This window comes from Hemitrygon akajei, chromosome 7 (genome assembly GCF_048418815.1).
Source record: "Hemitrygon akajei chromosome 7, sHemAka1.3, whole genome shotgun sequence".
Classification (NCBI taxonomy): Eukaryota; Metazoa; Chordata; class Chondrichthyes; order Myliobatiformes; family Dasyatidae; genus Hemitrygon; species Hemitrygon akajei.
Genome location: NC_133130.1, coordinates 23,167,577 through 23,188,312, shown reverse-complemented (window position 1 = coordinate 23,188,312; position 20,736 = coordinate 23,167,577). Strand labels below are relative to the sequence as shown.

The window sequence follows — 20,736 nt, the reverse complement described above, 5'->3', positions numbered from 1 at the left end:
TTTGCGGCATTTATGTCACAAAAAGCAATCATAAGAACCAGATGCCAGGTTAAATTCAGCTGTTGCAGTATTGCTGCATCCTGAGCTTCTAGCTCCAAGCATATAACCTTGATAGCACCTAAATATTATAGGATTTCATAAATCATTTCACCTCCAAGGTATTGGATAAATTTAATAAAAACAGATCTAATAAAAATCATTACTGCAGCCTGCGAAAGCAATCCTTCAAACCTTCCCTAGTTGTGATTTAGTACATACTTTTGATAATTGTGATCCTAGTCCTTTGTTTCTGAAATTTGGACTACCTAGGCAGGCACAATCTTCAAAATATACATGAATAAACAATGCTAGTGGCTTTTCCTAGCCAACAACCCCAGCATTGCAAAGCTACTTATACAAAACTGACTCTGTCAGGCAAGCAATTACATTCACATGTCCAACAGGGTATGACACTTTCTTTTCTCCCCATCCTATACAGTAGAAGATACAAAAGACTGAAAGCATGTGCCACCAGGTGCAATGGCAGATTCTATCCTGCTGTTCTAAGACCACTGAATGATTCCCGAGTACGGTAGGAATATTGACTTCACATTCTACCTTTTTATGACCTTGCACCTTACTATCAACCTGCACTGCACTTTCTCTGTACCTGTAACACTTTATCTGCACTACATTCTTGAGTTCCTCTGTACTACATCAATGTAATAAATTCATCTGCAAGATGAATTCTTCATGGTACCTCGGTGTACGTGACAATAATAGACCAATATACCATTTACCAAGAGCAGACTCTTAAAAATCAAGCTCAATGTTGTGTGAAATTACCAAGTGGCCAGAGGGAATGATTTTAATGTTCTCAAAGCCAACATCCTGATTTCCTCCTGGAAATCCCTTGCCTATGACAGCACAAAGTGAAGGAGCACTGAACACAGAATGGCAGTGCACAAGCAGGCCCTTCAGCCCACAACATCTGTGCCAAACATACCAATTTAAACTAATCCATCTGCCTGAACATGGTCTACATCTGTTCTTTCCTTGTCCTATTTATATGCCTTTCTAAATGCCTCTTGAATGTTGTAATGGTATCTGCTTCCATCACCTGCAAGTTCCAGGCTCCTACCACTCTTCTTGTCTCACACATCTTAAAACTTTCCTCAAACCTGTGCCCACTAGTATTTAACAATTTCACCATGGGACAAAGACTACTGAGCTTATCCATGCCTCTCATAATTTTATATATTTCTAATAGGTCCCTCCTGTAGCTGATCTGTTCCAGAGAAAACAATTCAAGTTTTTCGAACCTCTCCTAGTAGTTAATACTCTCTAGTTTAATCAAAATCCTAGTAAACCTCTTCTGAACCTCTCCAAAGTCTCCTGTAATGCAGCAACCAGAACTGCACACAATACTCCAAATGTGGTTTAAAGATGACTTGCCAATTTTTAAACTTAATTTAAACCATTCTCCTAATCCATCCAAGTCCGTCTGCAAACTCACTGCTCCTCAACACTGCCTGTCCTTCCATCTATCTTTGTACTGTCTACAAACCTGGCCAACAAGCCGTCAATTCTGCCATTCAGATCATTAACATATAATGTGAAAAGTAGAAGAGCGAACACTGACACCACGGAATTCTATTCACCGGCAGCCAACCAGAAAAGGTCTCATTTATTCCCACTCTTTGACTTCTGCCAATCATCCTACCCAGTGATGCCATTTTCATGATCCCTCTGTCTGTCAGTGCTCTCATGGACCCTACCACTTACTATATGCTTTCCTCTTATTTGACTCCTAAATGCAACACCTAACACTTTTTAAGCTTAAACTCTGACACTTCTCTGCTCATATTTTTAACTGATTGACAGCTTGATATCGGCTGACAATCTCCATCATTATCCACAAATCCATCAATTTTTGCGCCATCTGCAAACTTGCTCATCAGCGCACAATCGTCTTAGTCCAATCATTTTATATAATCACAAAGGACTCTGTGTCCTTTTGGACTGGATATGTGGAATGCTCTGCCCCAGAAGGCAGTGGAGGTCAAGTCTCTGGATGCATTCAAGAGAGAGTTAGATAGAGCTCTTATAGATAGCAAGGTCAAGGGATATGGGGAGAGGGCAGGAACGGGGTACTGATTGTGTATGATCAGCCATGATCACAGTGAATGGTAGTGCTGGCTAGAAGGGCCGAATGGCCTACTCCTGCACCTACTGTCTATTGTCTATTGACTCAACAATGATCACAGCAGAACACTACCGTCACAGACCTCCAGTCAACCACTACCGCATCTTCTATCACCAAACCAATTCTGAATCAAATCTACTCTCTCCATGGATCCTATAATCTTCTTAACCTTCTGGATCAACCTATTATGACAGACCCTCTTGATTGCTTTACTCAAGTCAATGCAGACAACTTCCAGGAAAATCTGCTTCATTCCACAGAACAAAAAGCTGCAGCTTGCTAATAATAATCCTAATATTTAGCACAAGATTATGGCGGTGCCTCAAGATGACAGCATCCATCACTGAGGACCCACAATATCCGGGACATGTCCTCTTCTCATTATCACCATCAGGAAGGAGGTACAGAAGCCTGAAGACACACACTCAGCTATTCAGCTTCCTCTCCTCCACAAGATTTCTGAATATCGTGAACGCTACTCATTATTCCTTTTTCTTTGCACTATATTCATTATAGTAATTTTATGATTTTGCACTGTACTACTGCTGCAAAACAACATACAAGTCCATGATAATAATCTACCATCAGAAGCAAAATCAAGTTTAACAGTTAATCGATCCAAAGACGCTGTTTGACTTGCACAGTATTTCAGCATTTTTTCTTTTTATTTCTCATTATATTGTGTGTAAATGGCCTTCAAACCCTTGAGACAGAGGGTTGTGCAGGGCTCAAACACTAATGAACATTAAGCAGAGTCAAAACAGGAATAAATGTGTTGTACTTGGAAAAGTGTAGAGGCAACTTACACTATGGCTTGAAACTCAGTCTAACACCCAATCTCCATCTCTGACCTTATAAACTAGCCACCATATTAAAAATACAGATTAGTAAAAGATTTCAAGATCATACAGATGTTGTTCATACTTCTGGAATGGTGAATGGAACAAAAAGCTAGAAATCTAAAACCAGAAATTACCTGAAATAATTCAGTTCTGATGAAAAGTTATTGAACTGAAATTTTACCTCTGCTTCTTATTGTCGTGGTGATGTATGACTTGCCAGATATTTCCAACATTTTGTTTTACTTGGCTAAGAAAATACAACCTGGTCTAAATGTGCTAGCCATCTACCCAAGTGGCCCCTGTGCTACACCAAGACTGTGGCTCTATAAGAAGCTAAACATACATTTATCTTCTGCACTGAATTTCAAAACACTGCAAGTGACATTGGTATACTAAATAAACCTAATTCATGATTTGCAAACTTTCATGATACCCTTCTACAATGTTAATGTAATTAGAATCATAATACTTCCAAGTATTGCTTGCAATATACAATCTGGGATCATTGGATTTTACTCAGCAGCTTCCAAAATAACCTACACAACATACAGCTCAACGCATTCAGCTTTGTTTACATGATGGTCATTTGCCCAACGTTTAATAAAATTTAGTAACAATATTTTCATTTTAAAATATCATATTGCAATTTGCTACGCAGAGATCTCAGCATAACAAAAAAGAACTTTCATCCAAGATTGCAGATTTACTGTTTAGTACTCAGGGTACCATCTTTGAAAAGAGCAACACTAGGTCTGTGAGTATATACGACAGTCTGTTATAATTAGACAACTCAGAATTTTAGCTATCTGCTGCCAAAATATGAAATATCCAAGATGGGGTGGCATGATAGTGTAGTGGTTAACACAACACTTAACAGTACCAGTGACCCGGGGTTAATTCCGCCGGTACATGTAAGGAGTTTGTACATTCTCCCTGTAACTGTATGGATTTCCTCCAGGTGCTCCAGTTTCCTCCCACAGTCCAAAGACCTACCGGATGGTAGGTGAATTGGTCTTTGTAAATTGTCCCTTGATTAGGCTAGGGGTAAATCAAGGGATTGCTGGATAGCACAGCTCGAAGGGCCGAATGGGCCTAGTCCTCGCTGTGTTTCAATAAGTAAACAAAAAAAAAGACATCTCATTAACTGCAGACAGTGCATGCAGCTTACCTAAAGACATATCACTTTGTAACAAGTACAAATAAAACAGTTAGCTCTTAAGCAGGGCAGCCCAGTGGCAGAACTCGTAGAGCTAAGGCTTCAAGTGCTGTCAGTGTGCACATTCTCCCTGACTGTGTGGGCTTCCCCTTTGATGCACCGGTTTCCCCTATATCCCAAAGACGTTCGGGTTGGTGAGTTAAATGACCACTTTAAATTACCCTTGATGCGTACCTGAGCAGCAGAATATGTGCGTCTATAAGAATGTGTGGAAAATGTTAAAAATGCCACTAAAACAGGATTAGTACAAGTGGGTGGTTGATGCAGACCCAGCGGGCCAAAGGGCCTTTTTCCTGTGCTGTGTCACGTCGTGCAAGCCTTTTATCGAGTATGGTCAATATTCAAAACCCAGCGAATAGCTTTGTGTTACATATATAAAAAAAGTTTTGTTACGATGGTGTGTATGCATCAAGGAAAATCAGCAGACCCTGGCAGAACGCGAATTGCAACAAAGTAGGAAAGGGCACTCACTGCAATTCTCGCAGCACCTGGAAAAGAGCTGCAGAGGGGGGAAACGGACCCGCAAGCACAAAGCGTTGTTTCAATGGGAAGTGACTAGCGACCACACATGTGGAAAGGACAAAGTTTGCATCAATTCAGATTCACTGGGTGGATGCAACAGCGGGTCCACCGAGACTGTTCCCCGCCCACCAACACTCGCATACCAGGACACGACCCCTTGGCAACCCACGGCCCCAAACTCACTCGTCGTCTCTCATGATGTTCTCCTCGGAAATAGGCTTGACCGGTGCAATGTTCTCCGTGTTGGTGTTGTAGTTCCGGAAACACACGGTTAGCTTCTCGTCGAAGTCATTGACCAGGTCCTCCATCGACTTGAAGCTGACGATCTCGCCGGAGAAGTTGTCGAGCTCGGAGAAATCTTCCAGGCTTTGCTCCAGCGTCCCGGTGCCGCCAGCCGGGGCCGCGACGCCGTTGGAGTTGACCTGGTCCAGTTTGAAACTACCCGAGGGCGCCTTGAACTCGTAGAAATCCTGCCAGTCCTCGTCGAACTGCGCCAAGGGAGCCGCCATGGCCGCGGCACTCGGACCGCCCGACCGTCTGTCCCCCCGCCCCCGCCAGCGCGCACTCGCCAACTGACAGCGGCAGCCGCGAGCGTGACGTTGCCTCCCAGTACTGTACGCCATGACCTCACACGAAACGGGCGGGCGCGAGCGAGGGCAGGACGCGCGTTAACCAAGTGCCCGGGGCGTGTCCACGTGACCACCACGCAGATGCCAACGGTGGAAACCCGGGGCGCGAGCCGGAGCTGCCGGATCGTGGACGCGCTGGAACATTCGGCCCCTCCAAAACGCCCCGCCCTTTGCTAACCTGAAACGTTAACCCTGTTTCTTCCTGCACCAAACTCTCTCTGCAGTTATAAAGGAATACTCTTCCCCTCCGCCTGCGCTACTATTTGATTTTTTTTTATTATTTGTACTTCTTATTGTAATCTGTGGTTTTAATTATTATGTATTGCAATGTACTGTTGCAGCAAAAACAACATGTTCCAGTGATATTAAAACCTGATTCTGATTCCGATTCCATTGCAGGCATTTTGGCTAAAAGAATTCATGCTGACAATGCTTTTCCAATTAACTAGTCCCAATTTCCTGCGTTTAATTACTCTGGTATTCAATGTCAGTCATTATTGCGACTGAGCATTAAGGTTATGATTAGGGACTGAATAGAGTGGGTCTGTTTTCCCTAGAGAAGAGGAGGATGATGGGGTGACAGTATTATATAAAACTATGAGAAGGAAACATCGGGCCAATGATAAGGATGTAGTGGTGTCTAAAATAAGAGGACATTGGTATATAGTGAACGGTAGGAAATGTAGACTGATCGGAGAGGGAAATTTTTCAGCAGGGTAATGGTGGGTTCTGGAATGCACTGCCTAAGAGAACGGTGGAGCCAGTGACTCTCAGAATTTTTAAACAGCATCAAGATGAGCACTTGAATTACAAAGGTATACAAGGCCACAGACCAAATGCAAGTAAATGGTACAAGCATAAATGGTCAGCATGGATGTAGTGGGCCGAAGGGCCTGTTTCTGTCTTTTATGACCATGAATCAGAGTCAAGCCTACACCTCAAGCCCACCTTCTTGACTGATTCCCATATCCTCCAATTCACTTCGTGTTTCACAATTTCAACAGCGGAAGACAAAGCATCCACAGACCTCTAAACTAGAGAGTTTATGATCATCTGTAATTATAGCAAAAGATTTCTCAACTCAGTTGTAACTGGCTGGAACTTTGTTCTGAGACCAGCTGATGCTTCCCCAGCAGCAGAAACATCGTCACACCAGCTAACTTAGCAGTCCATCACAAATCCTTCCTCGCGTCCGATTTTTCTAAGCTGTAGTGTTTTTATCAAACATGGAAGATGGAACAGTACAGCACGGTATAGGCCATTTGACCCATGATGTTGTGCTAACTTTTTACCCTACTCCAAGATTAATCTAACACTTCCCTCCTACATTGCCCTCCATTTTTCTTTCGCTAGCAGAGGGAAGGAGGGTCTTACACCTTCTTTGCTGGAGGCATCTCTCCACCCTGCCACCCATAAGACCCAAGAGCAGAATTAGGCCATCAGCCCATTGAGTCTGCGCTGCCATTTCATCACGGCTGACCCATTTCTATCTCAACCCTTTTCTCCTGCCTTCTCCCCGCAAGCTTCTATGCCCTGACTTATCAAGAACCTATCAACATTAAATACACCCATTGACCTGGCCTCCACAGCCACTTGTGACAATGAATTCGACAGATTCACCATTTCCACCACTACCTGTAGCAGTGCCTTCCATACTCTTATCACTCTCTGACATCTTCCCCTAAGCATTCCGTCAATCATCTTAAAACATCAACTATTTCCTTGGCAAGTAATCCCTTTTTGATCAATTGTCTTTACACTGTTATAAATCTCATGTATCTGTACTGCACTAATTCCAAAGTAAATATATCTTCCTTTATAAATAAAACATCTTCCAAGACCCTTTCCAAGATGGCGGCACGACGCAGCTTGCAGCGGCCACTCCGGAGCTGATTATCTATTATTTGTGAAGTGCGGTACCATGCACAATCATAATCGATTGAAAACGGACGTGGGAGCACGGAGGAACATCGGGAAATCTCCAGGAAGACCTTCTTCGTTGCTGCTGCTGCTGCTGTGAGGTCCGGGACTCTGCTGGGAAGAACAGGGCCCCAGTCCTCGGGGTCGCATTGGTGATGGCCATTGGCTGGGCCGTCTTAATATGCTCGGCAGAGGATGGTGCTCGGAGAAGCTGTGCTAGAGGGGATGGTCGTCGGCTCGGAGGTTCGACGGACTCGGAGTCCGCTGTGGTCAGGTCGCTTTCGGTGTGTGCTGCGTCTGCGAGGCTGGGTTCGACGGAGCTTTCATTGTGTGCTGCGTCTGCGAGGCTGAGTCGGGCGGCGCCGTGGAAGTCCATAGCGGGGGTATTCTCTTCTGCCGCCGGCATGGGATGGCGAGTCTGTCGGGACCCTGGGGACTTGTGGAAACTGTGTGGTGATTTCTTTTGAACTTATAGTCCTTTAACATCTTTGGACTATTTTTACTGTGCCCATAGTCTGTTTTTTTTTAATCAATTATGCTATTGTTTGCACTGTTGTAACTATATGTTGTAACTATGGTTTTGTGCAGCTTTAGGTTTTGGTCTTGTTTGTCTGGTGGGTTTGGAGCTCCTTTCCGGGAAACGCGCTAAGACGGTAGCGACAGTTGTGGAGAGCGCCCTCTTCTTTGTGGTGGCGTGTTGGGGAGGCAGCATTAAGAAGAGGGACGCCTCACGTCTTAATAAGCTGGTAAGGAAGGCGGGCTCTGTCGTGGGCAAAGTACTGGAGAGTTTAACATCGGTAGCTGAGCGAAGGGCGCTGAGTAGGCTACGGTCAATTATGGAAAACTCTGATCATCCTCTACATAGCACCATCCAGAGACAGAGAAGCAGTTTCAGCGACAGGTTACTATCGATGCAATGCTCCTCAGACAGGATGAAGAGGTCAATACTCCCCAATGCCATTAGGCTTTACAATTCAACCGCCAGGACTTAAGAACTTTTTAAAAGCTATTATTAATGCTTTTTGAGATAGTGATTTAGATGCATATCATATTTTTTTTACTGAGTTAAGTATTGTATGTTATTAGTTTTGCTACAACAAGTGTATGGGACATTGGAAAAAAGTTGAATTTCCCCATGGGGATGAATAAAGTATCTATCTATCTATCTATCTATCTATCTATCTATCAATACGCAGCAGCCTCTCCGGACTCTGGATTGGGGATTGCCAAACGTTACGTGGATTTTCTGGTGTAGTCTGTTTTGTCATATGCTTTTGTGATATCATTCTGGAGGAACGTTGTCTCATTTTTTAACTGCATTGCATTTGTGGTTTCTAAATGACAATAAACTGAATCTTCACTGCTGGACTGGGGAAGCAGGTCAGACAGCATCTGTGTTTAGGTCCATGACTTTTCAACTTCATTAGCATCACACAACATAGTCATGTTTGCAAACAAGCAACCATCTATACTAATTATGTTTACCAGCACCTGGTCTGTAACCTACATCTTGGTGATTCAAATGTCCATCTTGGTACTTGTGTCAATGGTGTGGAGTGTCTGATCCCCACCACTCAGCCGGTGCATTCCAAATTCCAACCATTCCCTGGGTGGATGGAAATACTTCTCTGAACCCCACTAAATCTCTTAACATCATCCGGAAGCGAAAACCTCTGTTATGAGGTAAGGTCTATCAATATCCCTCATAATTTAGTATACCAGTTTCTCATCTTCACTCCCCCACCCCCAACACTTTGTGCAAAAAAACCTTGCCTATTCAGAGTTTCCTCTTAACTGAAAGGCTCCATCCCAGGTAATATCTAAGTGAATCTGCTCTGCATGGACTTTGTCCGCACTTCTCCCTGTCTCAGTAAAGTAGATATGAAAGCCTGAAAATACGTACCACCAACTCAAGGAGAGCTTCTAGACCATTGTCATAAGACTATTCAATGGTTCCCTAGTACAGTACATGCATTGGCACGTGGCCAAGTGGATAAGGCGTTGGTCTAGTGATCTGAAGGTCGCTAGTTCGAGCCTTGGCTGAGGCTACGTGTGTGTCCCTGAGCAAGGCACTTAACCACACATTGCTCTGCGACGACACCGAGGCCAAACCGGTGTATGGGCCCTATTACCCATCGGTGGCGTGGAGAGGGGAGTCTTGCAGCTTGATGGTCTTCGAGACTAATGGAGGCCTGCTGCAGTACGGTAATATCTTGCCCTCATTATGGCTCTGTGTCTTATTGACTCCTCCCAGCCAGGTCATGACCTCTTCTCATTGATCCCATCAGGAAGGAAGCACAGTAGCCTGAAGGCACGCACGCAACGATTCAGTAACAGCTTCTTTCCATCTTATTTCTGAATGGATATTGAACCCATGACCACTACCTCACTACCTTTATATTTCCTTTGTTTTTGCTCAACTTATTTAACTGTTTAATATATATTTATATACTAACTGTAATATACTAACTGTTGCCGCAAAGTTAGCAAATTTCATTACATATGCTGGTGATATTAAACCTGGTTCTGATTCTGATTGTCTGCACTGCACTTTCTCTGTAACTGTAACACTTTATTCTGCATTCTGTCATTGTTTTCCCTTACGCTACCTCAAAGCACAGCTGTGATAAATTTATTTGTGCGAATAGCACACAAAACGGAACTTTTTTACTGTATCTCAGTACTTGAGACAATAACAACCAATTTGTCTATTGAGGACCACTACTTTTCCTGAAATATATTAACAAAGGAACTTGATAACTTTTATTTCCAGTGGGATAGTATTGGAAATCTGGAACAATGAAGATAAATATAGTGATTTAATGCAGATAATAATTTTAGTTTTCAAACTGTATCAAACCTATAAGTTTTGAAGGCAGTGGTAAATATATATCTGAGCACAACCTAATGAGAGCCAATCCAAACCCAACCCAATCTCCCTTATTGTTTTTTCCATACCTGACCCAACCATTCCCCAAAATGCAACAATTTAAAAAACTTACTATTGATCTGTTTAAAGCTGGAACACAAAATATTGATCAAAAATAGGGGACACGTGGTAATACCAAGTCAACCAAATTGGTTTAGGCAAACTGTAGCATAGCTTGACCTTACCCAACCAAGAATTTAGTGGCAATACACACAAAATGCCAGAGTAATTCAGCAGGCCAGGCAGCATCTCTGGAAAAAGAGTAAACAGTCAAGGTTTTGGGCTGAGACCCTTCATCAAGACCAGAGAGAAAGAGAAGTCTGTGTAAGAAGGTGGCGAAGGGGAGGAAGAAGTACAAGGTGGTGGGTGATTGGTGAAACTGAGCGGGGGGGATGGGTGAAGGAAAGAGTTAGGAAGTTGATTGGTGAAAGAGATAAAGGGCTGAAGAAGGGGTAATCTGATAGGAGAAGACAAAAGACCCTGGACTAAAGGAGAGGGAAGGTGAGGGCAAAGATTTAAGGTGAATGGCAAAGGAAAGATAAGTATGGGTAGCTGCATTGTTCATGTGGAGTGGATACGTGGACATGAAGAATTCTATCTGTTTTAGTACAGATACCCAAGTTTGAACGGGGAGAATAATCAGAATTAGGCCACTTAACTTTTCACATGGCTATTTAATAAAATCATGGCTAACCTGATGGCAACCTTAATTCTGCATTTCTGTCTACCCATGCCATTGCTTATCAAGAACTTATTTACCTCAGACTCAAGCATTCAAAACTCAGCTTCCATCTCCTTTTGAGAAAGAGTCATGGAATTTGTTGAAAAAAACTCATCCTTGTCTATATTTTAACTGTGCCACTACAATACTAGATTCTCCCACTATAGGAAACATCCTTTCCACATCCACCCTATGAAGACTCCTCAGGATCTTAAATGTTTTAAATAAATCCTCTTTCATTCTTCTGAACTCCGGTGTTTACAAGACTAAACCTTAGCTCATTTGACAAGCTATCTATTCTGGGCATTAACCTAATAAACTTCCCTGACATGCTTCCAATGCATGAGAACCTTTTCATAAATAAAGAGAGCAGCATTGTACATAGACCTTCAGATGTGTTCTCACTAACATCCTATAAAACTGAGCCATAACCTCTCTTCTCTTGCATTTATAACTTACCCTTCCAACTTTTGTATTCATATACCTGAAAGAAATAGTGCAAAAGTGTATATATATATGTACTTAATTGTCCAAAACAGTAGCAAAATAAAAATTTAAAGTTCATGTTGTTGCAATTACCAGAATAACCTGTTCTCCTCTATGCAACACCCCTGAGGGAGTGCTTCAAAGAATCTGAAAGGACAGAACATTGTACAACCATCAGTAAAAATCCCCATTTATGGTTCTGTCAAATGGAAGAATCATAGAGACCTACAGCACAGAAACAGATGTGTCAGCCCACCAAATGCAGCCATCCATTTTACACGCACTAGAAGACAATTACTACCCTAACCCACATTAACAACCCTCATCATCACAAGATCACTCACTATCAATGAAACTCTTGAAACAAGGACTGTCGAACAACAAATGTGCAAAAGACAAATGGTTCCAATACAAAGAAAAAACATATTAATACTCATCATCATCATTGTGTTGGGTGTCATATGACATAGGCGATCATGGACTCATGACCATGTACGTTCTTGGCAAGTTCTTCTACAGAAATGGTTTGCCATTGTCTACTTCTGAGTGCCAGCCGTTATCAGCACTCTTCAGAGATTGTCTGCCTGGTGTCAGTGGCTGCATAAGTAGGATTTGTGATATGCACCAGTTGCTCATACGACCATCCACCTGCCCCCATGGCTTCACGCAACCATGATCAGGGTGGAGGGGGTGGATGCTAAGTAGGGGGTACACCTTGCCCAAGGATGACTGCAGGCTAATGGAGGGAAGGAGTGTCTTACATCTCTTTTGGTAGAGCCGTATCTCCACCCTGCTACACAGAGTAATAGTAATAATAGATCTTAAAAGGCGGAGCAAAGTCAAGATGGAGCTAAACAGTGACTCTTTTGCTTGCTTCTTTGGAAACAGTTCTATTTCTAACTTTGACACCTCTTCCCGCCCCCCCCCCCACTTTTCCAGGTTCTTTTGAAGATCCTGATCTGGAGTTACACTCTGACTTTGGTTCTCTGTGGGAATGAGACCCGCTCTCAGGGCCTCAAGAGCGGCCGCTTTTTGATTTCCCAAGTACGCAGCCTAGAAGACGAGTGTGCTTTCAGAGTTCCGGGATTCTGGGGCTCTGGGGATGTGCTGATTCCAGGCCGTGGGAGAACATGGGTCATCAGGCTAGCTGCCGGGGGTTGTGTGTCCGGAGAGCTGCCCGTTTTTGCTGCTGACCCTCCAGGCGCAGAGCTCGGAAAAAGCGACGAGACAGACTTTTAACATCATAAATCAGTGAGTTGCTTGTTTTGTCTCCCCTCTCGCTGTGAAACGGGGACACCTCTTTTTCCCTTATTAGGGAAAGAGAGAGCCTGTGGTATGTCAAATTACCGGGTGAACAAGCAGTCTTTGGGGTACTGCAGTGTACGTCTTCATTGATGTTTTGCTGCACACTTGAGTGCTCGGTGGAGGGTGCTGATGCTTTTTTGCTGGTGGGGGTGGGGGGGTCATTACCTTGTGCTGCTGCTTGTCTGTGGGAGGGGGAGTTGGGGGGGCTTTGGGGTTCTAGTGTTTTAACTGCATTCATTCTTTGGGGTACTCCTCTGCTTTCGTGGATGTCTGCAAAGAAAAAGAATTTCAGGATGTATACTGTGTACATTTCTCTGACATTAAATGTACCTATTGAAATTTATTGAAATAAATTACACTGAGAACATGAGTTGTAGAGTCCTTGAAAGTGAATCCATTGATTGTGGAATCAGTGTTGAGTCGAGTGAAATTACACCTGATTGTTGATAACTGTTCCTGACCCAGTGATGTGGGACGAAGGCTCCTGTACCTCCTTCCCGATTGCTGAGATGGTGGGTGTCCTTGATGGGGACAATGGTTGCATTGATAGAATATTCCGGGAAACAAATAAAATAGCAGATTCTGGAATCCGAAACAGAAAATAGCAGCTTCTGTGGGAAGTGAAACCAGTTACCGTCTCAGGTCAGGGTTGCCGTCTCAGAACCGGGGAAAGTAGAAGGTTTCTAGTTTTCAAATCAGAGCTGGTGGAGCGAGTTGGGTGTAAGACAAAAGACCACATGGAAAGCATTTTTTTTTGCTTTTGTCGTAGAACGTGGTCGCAATCCTGTTTCACGTTTCCACATTTATCCCAGCTATTCCTCAGGATGTGAAAACAGTTCTAGTCGCATACGACTACTTTATTTTTACCCAAACAGGTCATGTAAGATTAAATCGTGTTTTGCTTTACTGTCTATTAAAACTAATTTGCAATTATGTCAATCTTGCAGCACAATTTTAGCAGGGGCTCAGGTGAACGGAACTGTTTTGATTTCTAATTCAATAATTATTGACAAAGGCAGTCCTATTTGGTCAAACAGAGCAAGCAGTAATGTTAAAAGTGCTCAACACAACACTGTCTTGCCAGTGATTTTAATAGTTTTTCTTTCTGTATTTTCTGACAAGGATTTACTTAGCATTTTTGGATATGCATGTGAGTGTAAAATAAGGAACAAAGATTTAAATGTGAGGAAGAGAAATTGGACAAGGGGGAGACCTCCTGAGTTAGCCAAATAGCTACTATGTGAAATAAATGAACCAATATTTTTCCTTGGATCTAAGTCTCATATTATATTACTGTAATAAAGACACACACTGGGAAGAAAAGATAAGAAAATGGATTTCAATATAACTCAAATTTAAAGTGATGAACAGTTTTCAAAATGCAGCAAAGGATATTGGCTTTATAAACCAGACATAAGTGCACATGGCTGTCAGGGTGGAGATATATCTCTACCAAAGGAGAAGTAAGGCACTCCGTCCCTACACTGGCTTGCAGATCACCCTTGGGCAAGATGTAGTCAAACAACAACACACACAAAATGCTGGTGGAACACAGCAGGCCAGGCAGCATCTATAGGAGAAGCACTGTCGACGTTTCGGGCCGAGACCCTTGGTCAGGACGCCGACAGTGCTTCTCCTGTAGATGCTGCCTGGCCTGCTGCATTCCACCAGCATTTTGTGTGTGTTGTTGTTTGAATTTCCAGCATCTGCAGATTTCCTCGTGTTTGCAAGATGTAGTACCTGCTTTGCTTGCTCCCCCCACCCCCCTACCTGATCATGGTCATGTGAAGCCACAGGAGCAGGTGGTGGATGGTCATACAAGCAGCTGGTGCATATCACATTCCTGGTGATGCAACCACTGATGCCAGGCAGACAATATCTGAAGAGTATTGATAATGACTGGGGTCACCCATCTTGTAAAGACACTGCCCAGAATAAGGCAATGGCAAACCACTTCTGTAGAATAATTTGTCAAGAACAATCATGGCCAAGGGACCATGATTACCTACAGTACACAACACATAATGAATGAATGATGGTGATTTACAACATTAGGCAGGTTCACTTGGCCATTTTACCTGTGCCATCTCTTCGATAGTGCCGTTCAATAAGTTCTGTATCTCTGCATGCCCCGTGCGCCACAGAAAACATATCTCATCCTTGTAAAGGGTCCACCTCCACTTCACATCAGACACTGCTCAAAAGAAGGCAATGGCAAACTATTTCTGTAGAAAAATTTGCCAAGAATAATCAGTCATATAGACAATGAGCACCCACGTCATACAACACAGCACATAATGATGATGATGATGGAGTGCGTAATCTTATTTCAGAAACCTTAAACCTGTTACAAAAGTGATCACTGAAGATTGCACTGTGGGTCTCTGTCATAAAGCTGCAGATTCAAAACCAGTTCCAAAGAAACAAAATGAAGACCAACACTAAAATGCTGGAAGTGCTGTCTTTTGGATTATAGGCTAAACTCAGATCTTGTTCTGTGGTCTCAGGTGAGGAAGAGCAGGAGAACCATTCCGGAAGCTCTTGGTCAGTATTATACCCACCCATCCATGCTAAAACAGATTATATAGTCGCTATCGTTATAGTCATCACACTGCGGTTTGTGAGTAGTAATCCATAAATATCTGCAAAAGTGATCATATTTCAGAAGTTCAGCTGTAAGCTGGTATGGACCATCCATTGGTGTTGGTACTGGATTATTAATGGAACTGGTTTTTTATTGTCATGTGTACCAAGATACAATGAAAAGCTTGTCTTGCAAATTGTTTATTTGGATCAAATCATTAGAAAGAGCATTGAGCTGGAATAAGGTCAAACAATAACAATGCAGAACAAAGTGTAAGAGCTACTGAAAAATTGCAGGGCAGGTAGATGATAAAGTGCAAGATCATAACAAGCTAGACTGTCAGGCTAGCAGTCTATCTTCTAGTACAAGAGGTCCATTCAAGAGACTGATATCAATTGGATGGCAGCTGTCATTATACCTGGTGATACATGCTTTTAGGCTTTAGTATCTTCTGTTAGGTGGAAAAGGGGAATGTTCGGTCAATGTATTAGTGAGCTTACTTGCATGTCATCAACATGGTTGGACCAGGACAGACTTTGGCCGATGTTCACACCTAGGTGCCTGAAGTTCGCAATTTTCTCAATCTCAACACTGGATGTAGATCGGAGCATATGATTCACTTCCCTTTATGAAGTCAATGACCTGCTCTTCTGTTGGCATTGAGCTGTTGTCATGTCTCTATCTCCTTCCAGTACTCCAACACACCATTATTTGAGATGCGGTCCATCTTGTAGCTAGAGAAACAGGATGATATAATGTATAAATTCATGATTTTGTTTATAAAGGGTTATTCACCGATGCCCTGCTTAGTATACCTGCAGAGCACTGATTCACTGTAGTGTTTTTGGTCTTGGAGTTAGAACACTTTCAAGCACACATAGTGTGGATTTTTTTAAAAAGGTATCTACTTGGGCTGTGCACTGTGGTCCTGGGACCTGGAGTGAACCCCTGCTTCTACAATGAAACAGTGTTCTCATCACCACTTGACTCGTTATGGAGTGAAGCTCCAAGGCATTGTGCAGAGGCTCTCTGAGAGGGATGGGGTGAGCCATGATTTGGAGTTCCAGGCTGTACCGTGTCTGGCACAGTGAGTACAGTCATCGCTGAGGACTGGCAGGAATGACAAACTGCCCATCCCGTCTCACCATCGCTGTTGTTCATGTGCACTCTCACAAAGCATACGCTGCTGGCCTGTATAGGGTAATGAAAGATTTTCTTGCCAGAGCTTTTGCGCACCATCCATATGTGATTTGCTTAGTCAAGTTTCACTTCTTCCCACTCGCAAATTCTCCAGCAACTTTTGCATCACGACAATACTTGCAGGTAACACCCATTTCTGTATTGCACATAAATATTTCTTGTAGCTGCACCTTCCTGACGTCATGAGCTCCCGGAGTAGCAGTTTCTACTGTTTCATTAAGCCATTCCGCTTAATTAAGCAGTTCTTTTGTGCTTCACACCCTTTGCTTCTTTGTAATTTGACGTAGTGAATCAATAATTTCTTCAATTAAAACTGTATAAATAAGCCAGTTCTAAAATCTGCAGACAAATCATCACCAACTCCACATTGCCAACACTGTCTGCATCAGAAACCAGAAAAGGAAATGTGATTGTGAAATATATTTAACATGGCAACGGGGTAGAGGGTGACAAGCTTTAGTGCGCTGTTTAAATGCATTTGTGCGCTGGTAGCAAAAGATGTGTGCGCGCGCACGTGCACACACCTTAGAGGGAACATTGGTGGGTGGAGGTGTTGATCAGCCTTACTGCCTGGGGAAAGTAACCACTGGTGGTCCTGGCATGGATGCTACATAACCTCCTCCATGATGGGAGTGGACAAACTATGAGCAGGGTGGGGTGGATCCTTAATGATGTTACTGGCCCTCTCTGGCACCTTTTAAAGATGTATAAAAATATATAAAAGTAAGTTTGAAGATGTCTTTCTGGCAGCAGCCACCACTGAGCCTGCTGTCATAGAGAACACTAAGGGCAGAGAGGTCTTGCAGTCAGACTAAGAGAGGGAGGTGGGTACAGTTGCATTCAGCAAGTGCTGATGAGAGAGACCATAGGATCCAGGGGTCTGTCAATAAATGGAACAACTGTAGCTAGTTCCCATCCAGGGTGCGGCTCTATATCACAGCACTAAACTGCTTGCCCCAGCTCTCCCGCCACAGGTAGTCCTTACACACTCCATCGATGGCTCACTCCATGCCAAGCCATGCAGTACCAAGGCCTGAGGCCTCAGCCAAATTACTGGCATAATGGAGAGCCGGGCAGGATTTGCAGCTGGCTCCCAACACAGCTAGGTGGTGGGGGAGGGGTTGGAGATACGTCTCTATTAAAGGAGGTGTAAAGCCCTTCTTCCATCCGCTAGCCTGCAGGTCAACCTTGCGCAAGGTGTAGCACCAGCTTAGCCCCCGATCAGGGTCATGTTACGTCATGGGAGCAGGTGATGGATGAGCAGCTGGTGTTTATCACAAGTCCTGGTTTTGTGACTGCAGACGCCAGGCAGACAATCTCTCAAGAGTATTGATAATAGCTGGGGTCACCTATCTTATAATAGACAATAGACAGTAGGTGCAGGAGTAGGCCATTCAGCCCTTCTAGCCAGCACCGCCATTCACTGTGATCATGGCTGATCATAAACAATCAGTACCCCGTTCCTGCCCTCTCCCCATATCCCTTGACCTCGCTATCTATAAGAGCTCTATCTAACTCTCTCTTGAATGCATCCAGAGACATTGCCCAGAAGAAGGCAATGGCAAACCACTTCTGTAGATAAGTTTGCTGAGAACAATCATGGTCATGAGACCATGATTGCCCACGTCGTAGGACATAACCCAAATGATGATGCTCCCGATGCAGCAGCATCAGTAAGCAGTCCTCTCTATGGGTTCTCCTGAGGATGTGGAGAGTGTTTTGTGTGGAAGTCCTTTTTTGGTAGTCATGTTCCCTGGTCAATGCAGGATCAAATGGGTTGGAGCCACTGGCGAAAGGAAGTACTTTCCACAAAGAGTTGCTCTTTTCTTCCTGCTGTTGCTAGGGGCCCACAGTGTGGCTTCTGCGTTTCAGCAGAAAACTCCCAGATGACACAGCTTCAGCATAGGAGACGTCCCTTCAGAACAGAGGTGGAGAGGGTGGTGAATTTGTGGAATTCATTGCCACTGGCCGCTGTGGCCCCAACTCATTGGGTAAATTTAAAGCAGAAGTTGCAAGGTTCTTGATTGGAAAGCATGTCAAAGGTTATGGGTGAGAAGGCAGGAGAATGAGGTTGAGAGGGATAATAAATCAGCCATGATGGAATGGAGGAGCAGACATAATGAATCGAATAGCCTAAGTTTACTCCAATGTCTTGTAATGAATCCATTAGTTTGGAAATGCATCTTGAGCATTACCAAAGTACACCCATTATTGTATGAGAAGCACAAAAGATGCTTTAGCTATAAGGTGCTGACAAAGGCTCTTCGACCAGTAACATTAACTTTATTTCACCTCCCACAGATGTGACCTGACCTGCTGAGTGTTTCCAGCATTTTCTGTGTCCCTTTAAATTTTAGATTTCATGCTATCTGCTGTCTTTTATCATTGAGGATTTATGAAGTGCAATCATTTAGGTCTTTAGGATATACTTTTTAAAGTGTCGGGCACATTCCGTCCTTTGGAGAAACTTGATGGATTAAATGCAGAGCAATACTTGCAGAGCTGGATTCCTTCGAATAATTGACAAGCATGATTATGCCCGAGTGCATTATGGTGTCACCAGTTTATCTACTACACTGTAGGTCACACAAAGTGTGACCTCCAGAATAGTTATTTAAGTCACTATGAAATATATGAAGTATATAGTTACCTAAGCCTATTGTCTAGCTCCATTTGAGCTGGACAAATAATTTAAGAAGAATTCAGGTCCTTGTGATTGATATCTCCTCACTGAGGTGAATGTGTCAAGCCGCAGTTTATGGCAACAGTGGAAATGTTATGAATAGATTGATTACTTTGTGATAAGCAACAGCTCGCTATCTTATAAAAAATATTTTTCATGGATTTATCATCAAGGAAAAGATACTATCTTTTCCCTGAGATATAAAGATGTACCAACAACAAGCCAAAGAATCAGGCATCAGGGCAGTTGATTAATAGCTTGTTGAAAGGATAAATATTAAATAACATCTTGAGGAGGGAGCAGTGGAGAGTTGATGTAATTTATGAATGATATTCCAGACTGCAGCAATAAAGACATCAAATTATAGGAATCTACACTTCTGTGCAAAAGTCTTACACACATATACAGAATATAACTAGGATGCCCAAGACTGTGCTATATTTGTCAATGTGGAACGGAGAGCAAGTTTGTAAATCCGGTGAGAGCAAAAGATGTTGGGGATGGCGAAGTGATTCACCGTGGGAGCGTTTTGGGACAGGTGGCAGAAAAAGAGTGCCTAGAGTGGGTGGAAGGGGTGTTCTGGCACGTGGATTAGGGACACCCATCCTGAAACACCAGGCGAGCTCAGTTAATTCCAAACAATTGGTTTAATGATCATTACAGAATGTTTCCCTGCTGCTTCCCATTTCCTCCCCTCTCCCTTCCCCTTTGCCCAATGATGATTCCCTCTCCCTAGCCCCTTCCCACTCTCAGTCCATAATAGAGACCCATTTCAGAATCAGGTTTATCATTACTCACGTCATTAATCTTGTTTTTTTTTGCGGCAGCAGTACAGAGCAACACATAAAATTACTACAGTACTGTGCAAAAGTCTTTATATAGGTTTATATATGTGCCTAAGACTGTAGGGAAAGGCAGTCAATATTTGAAAGAAGATGGGACCTTGCATTGTTATTGCAGTTACACTAATTTGAAGATTGGAATTTGACAGTGGAGTAGTAACATTCATGAAGCAGTCTTATCTATATACAATCAGTGACCACATTACTTCCTGTATCTAATAAAGTGGCCACTGAGTTCATGTTATAATCTTCCGCTGCTGTAGACCGTCCACTTCAAGGTTCGAAGTGTTGCACATTCAGAGATGTCCTTCTGCGCACCACTGTTGAAACGTGTGGCTATTCGAGTTGTGTTATTGTTTCAGCTTGTTCCTGCCCCACTGAACTCATATCAGCATACCTCAATTCTGTTTTCTCCCACCTGCCTACATCCTACATCCATGACGCTTCACACCCTCTGGATCTTTTCATTGATTTCAAGTTCCGTGGCTCCCATCATCTTATCTTCACCGTGAATGTCCAGTCCCGATACATCTCCATCCCCTACCAGGAAGGCCTCAGAGCTCTCCATTTCCTCCTGGACCCCAGACCCAACCAGTTCCCTTCCACCACCGCTCTCCTCCGTATAGCGGAACTTGTCCTCGCCCTAAATAATTTCTCCTCTGGCTCCTCCCA

At 43.3% G+C, this 20,736-nt stretch overlaps 1 protein-coding gene and 1 long non-coding RNA gene across 6 annotated transcripts in view; one reads left to right on the top strand and one right to left on the bottom strand.

Annotated features, from left to right (window-relative positions):
• LOC140730291 (fasciculation and elongation protein zeta-2-like) overlaps positions 1-5,392 on the bottom strand; it is a 123,605-nt gene extending 118,213 nt beyond the window's left edge. For all 5 annotated transcript variants that reach the window (XM_073050504.1, XM_073050503.1, XM_073050501.1 and 2 more), the window contains exon 1: positions 4,949-5,392. In XM_073050504.1, the coding sequence (XP_072906605.1) occupies positions 4,949-5,388 (440 nt within the window). In that variant the 5' untranslated portion in view covers positions 5,389-5,392. The remainder of the gene's footprint in view (positions 1-4,948) is intronic.
• Positions 5,393-7,486: 2,094 nt separating this feature from the next.
• Positions 7,487-12,876, top strand: LOC140729971 (uncharacterized). Its single transcript, XR_012099447.1, has 3 exons — positions 7,487-7,598; positions 7,941-8,060; positions 12,390-12,876. It is a non-coding gene; the product is annotated as an uncharacterized lncRNA (long non-coding RNA).
• Positions 12,877-20,736: the final 7,860 nt, after the last annotated feature.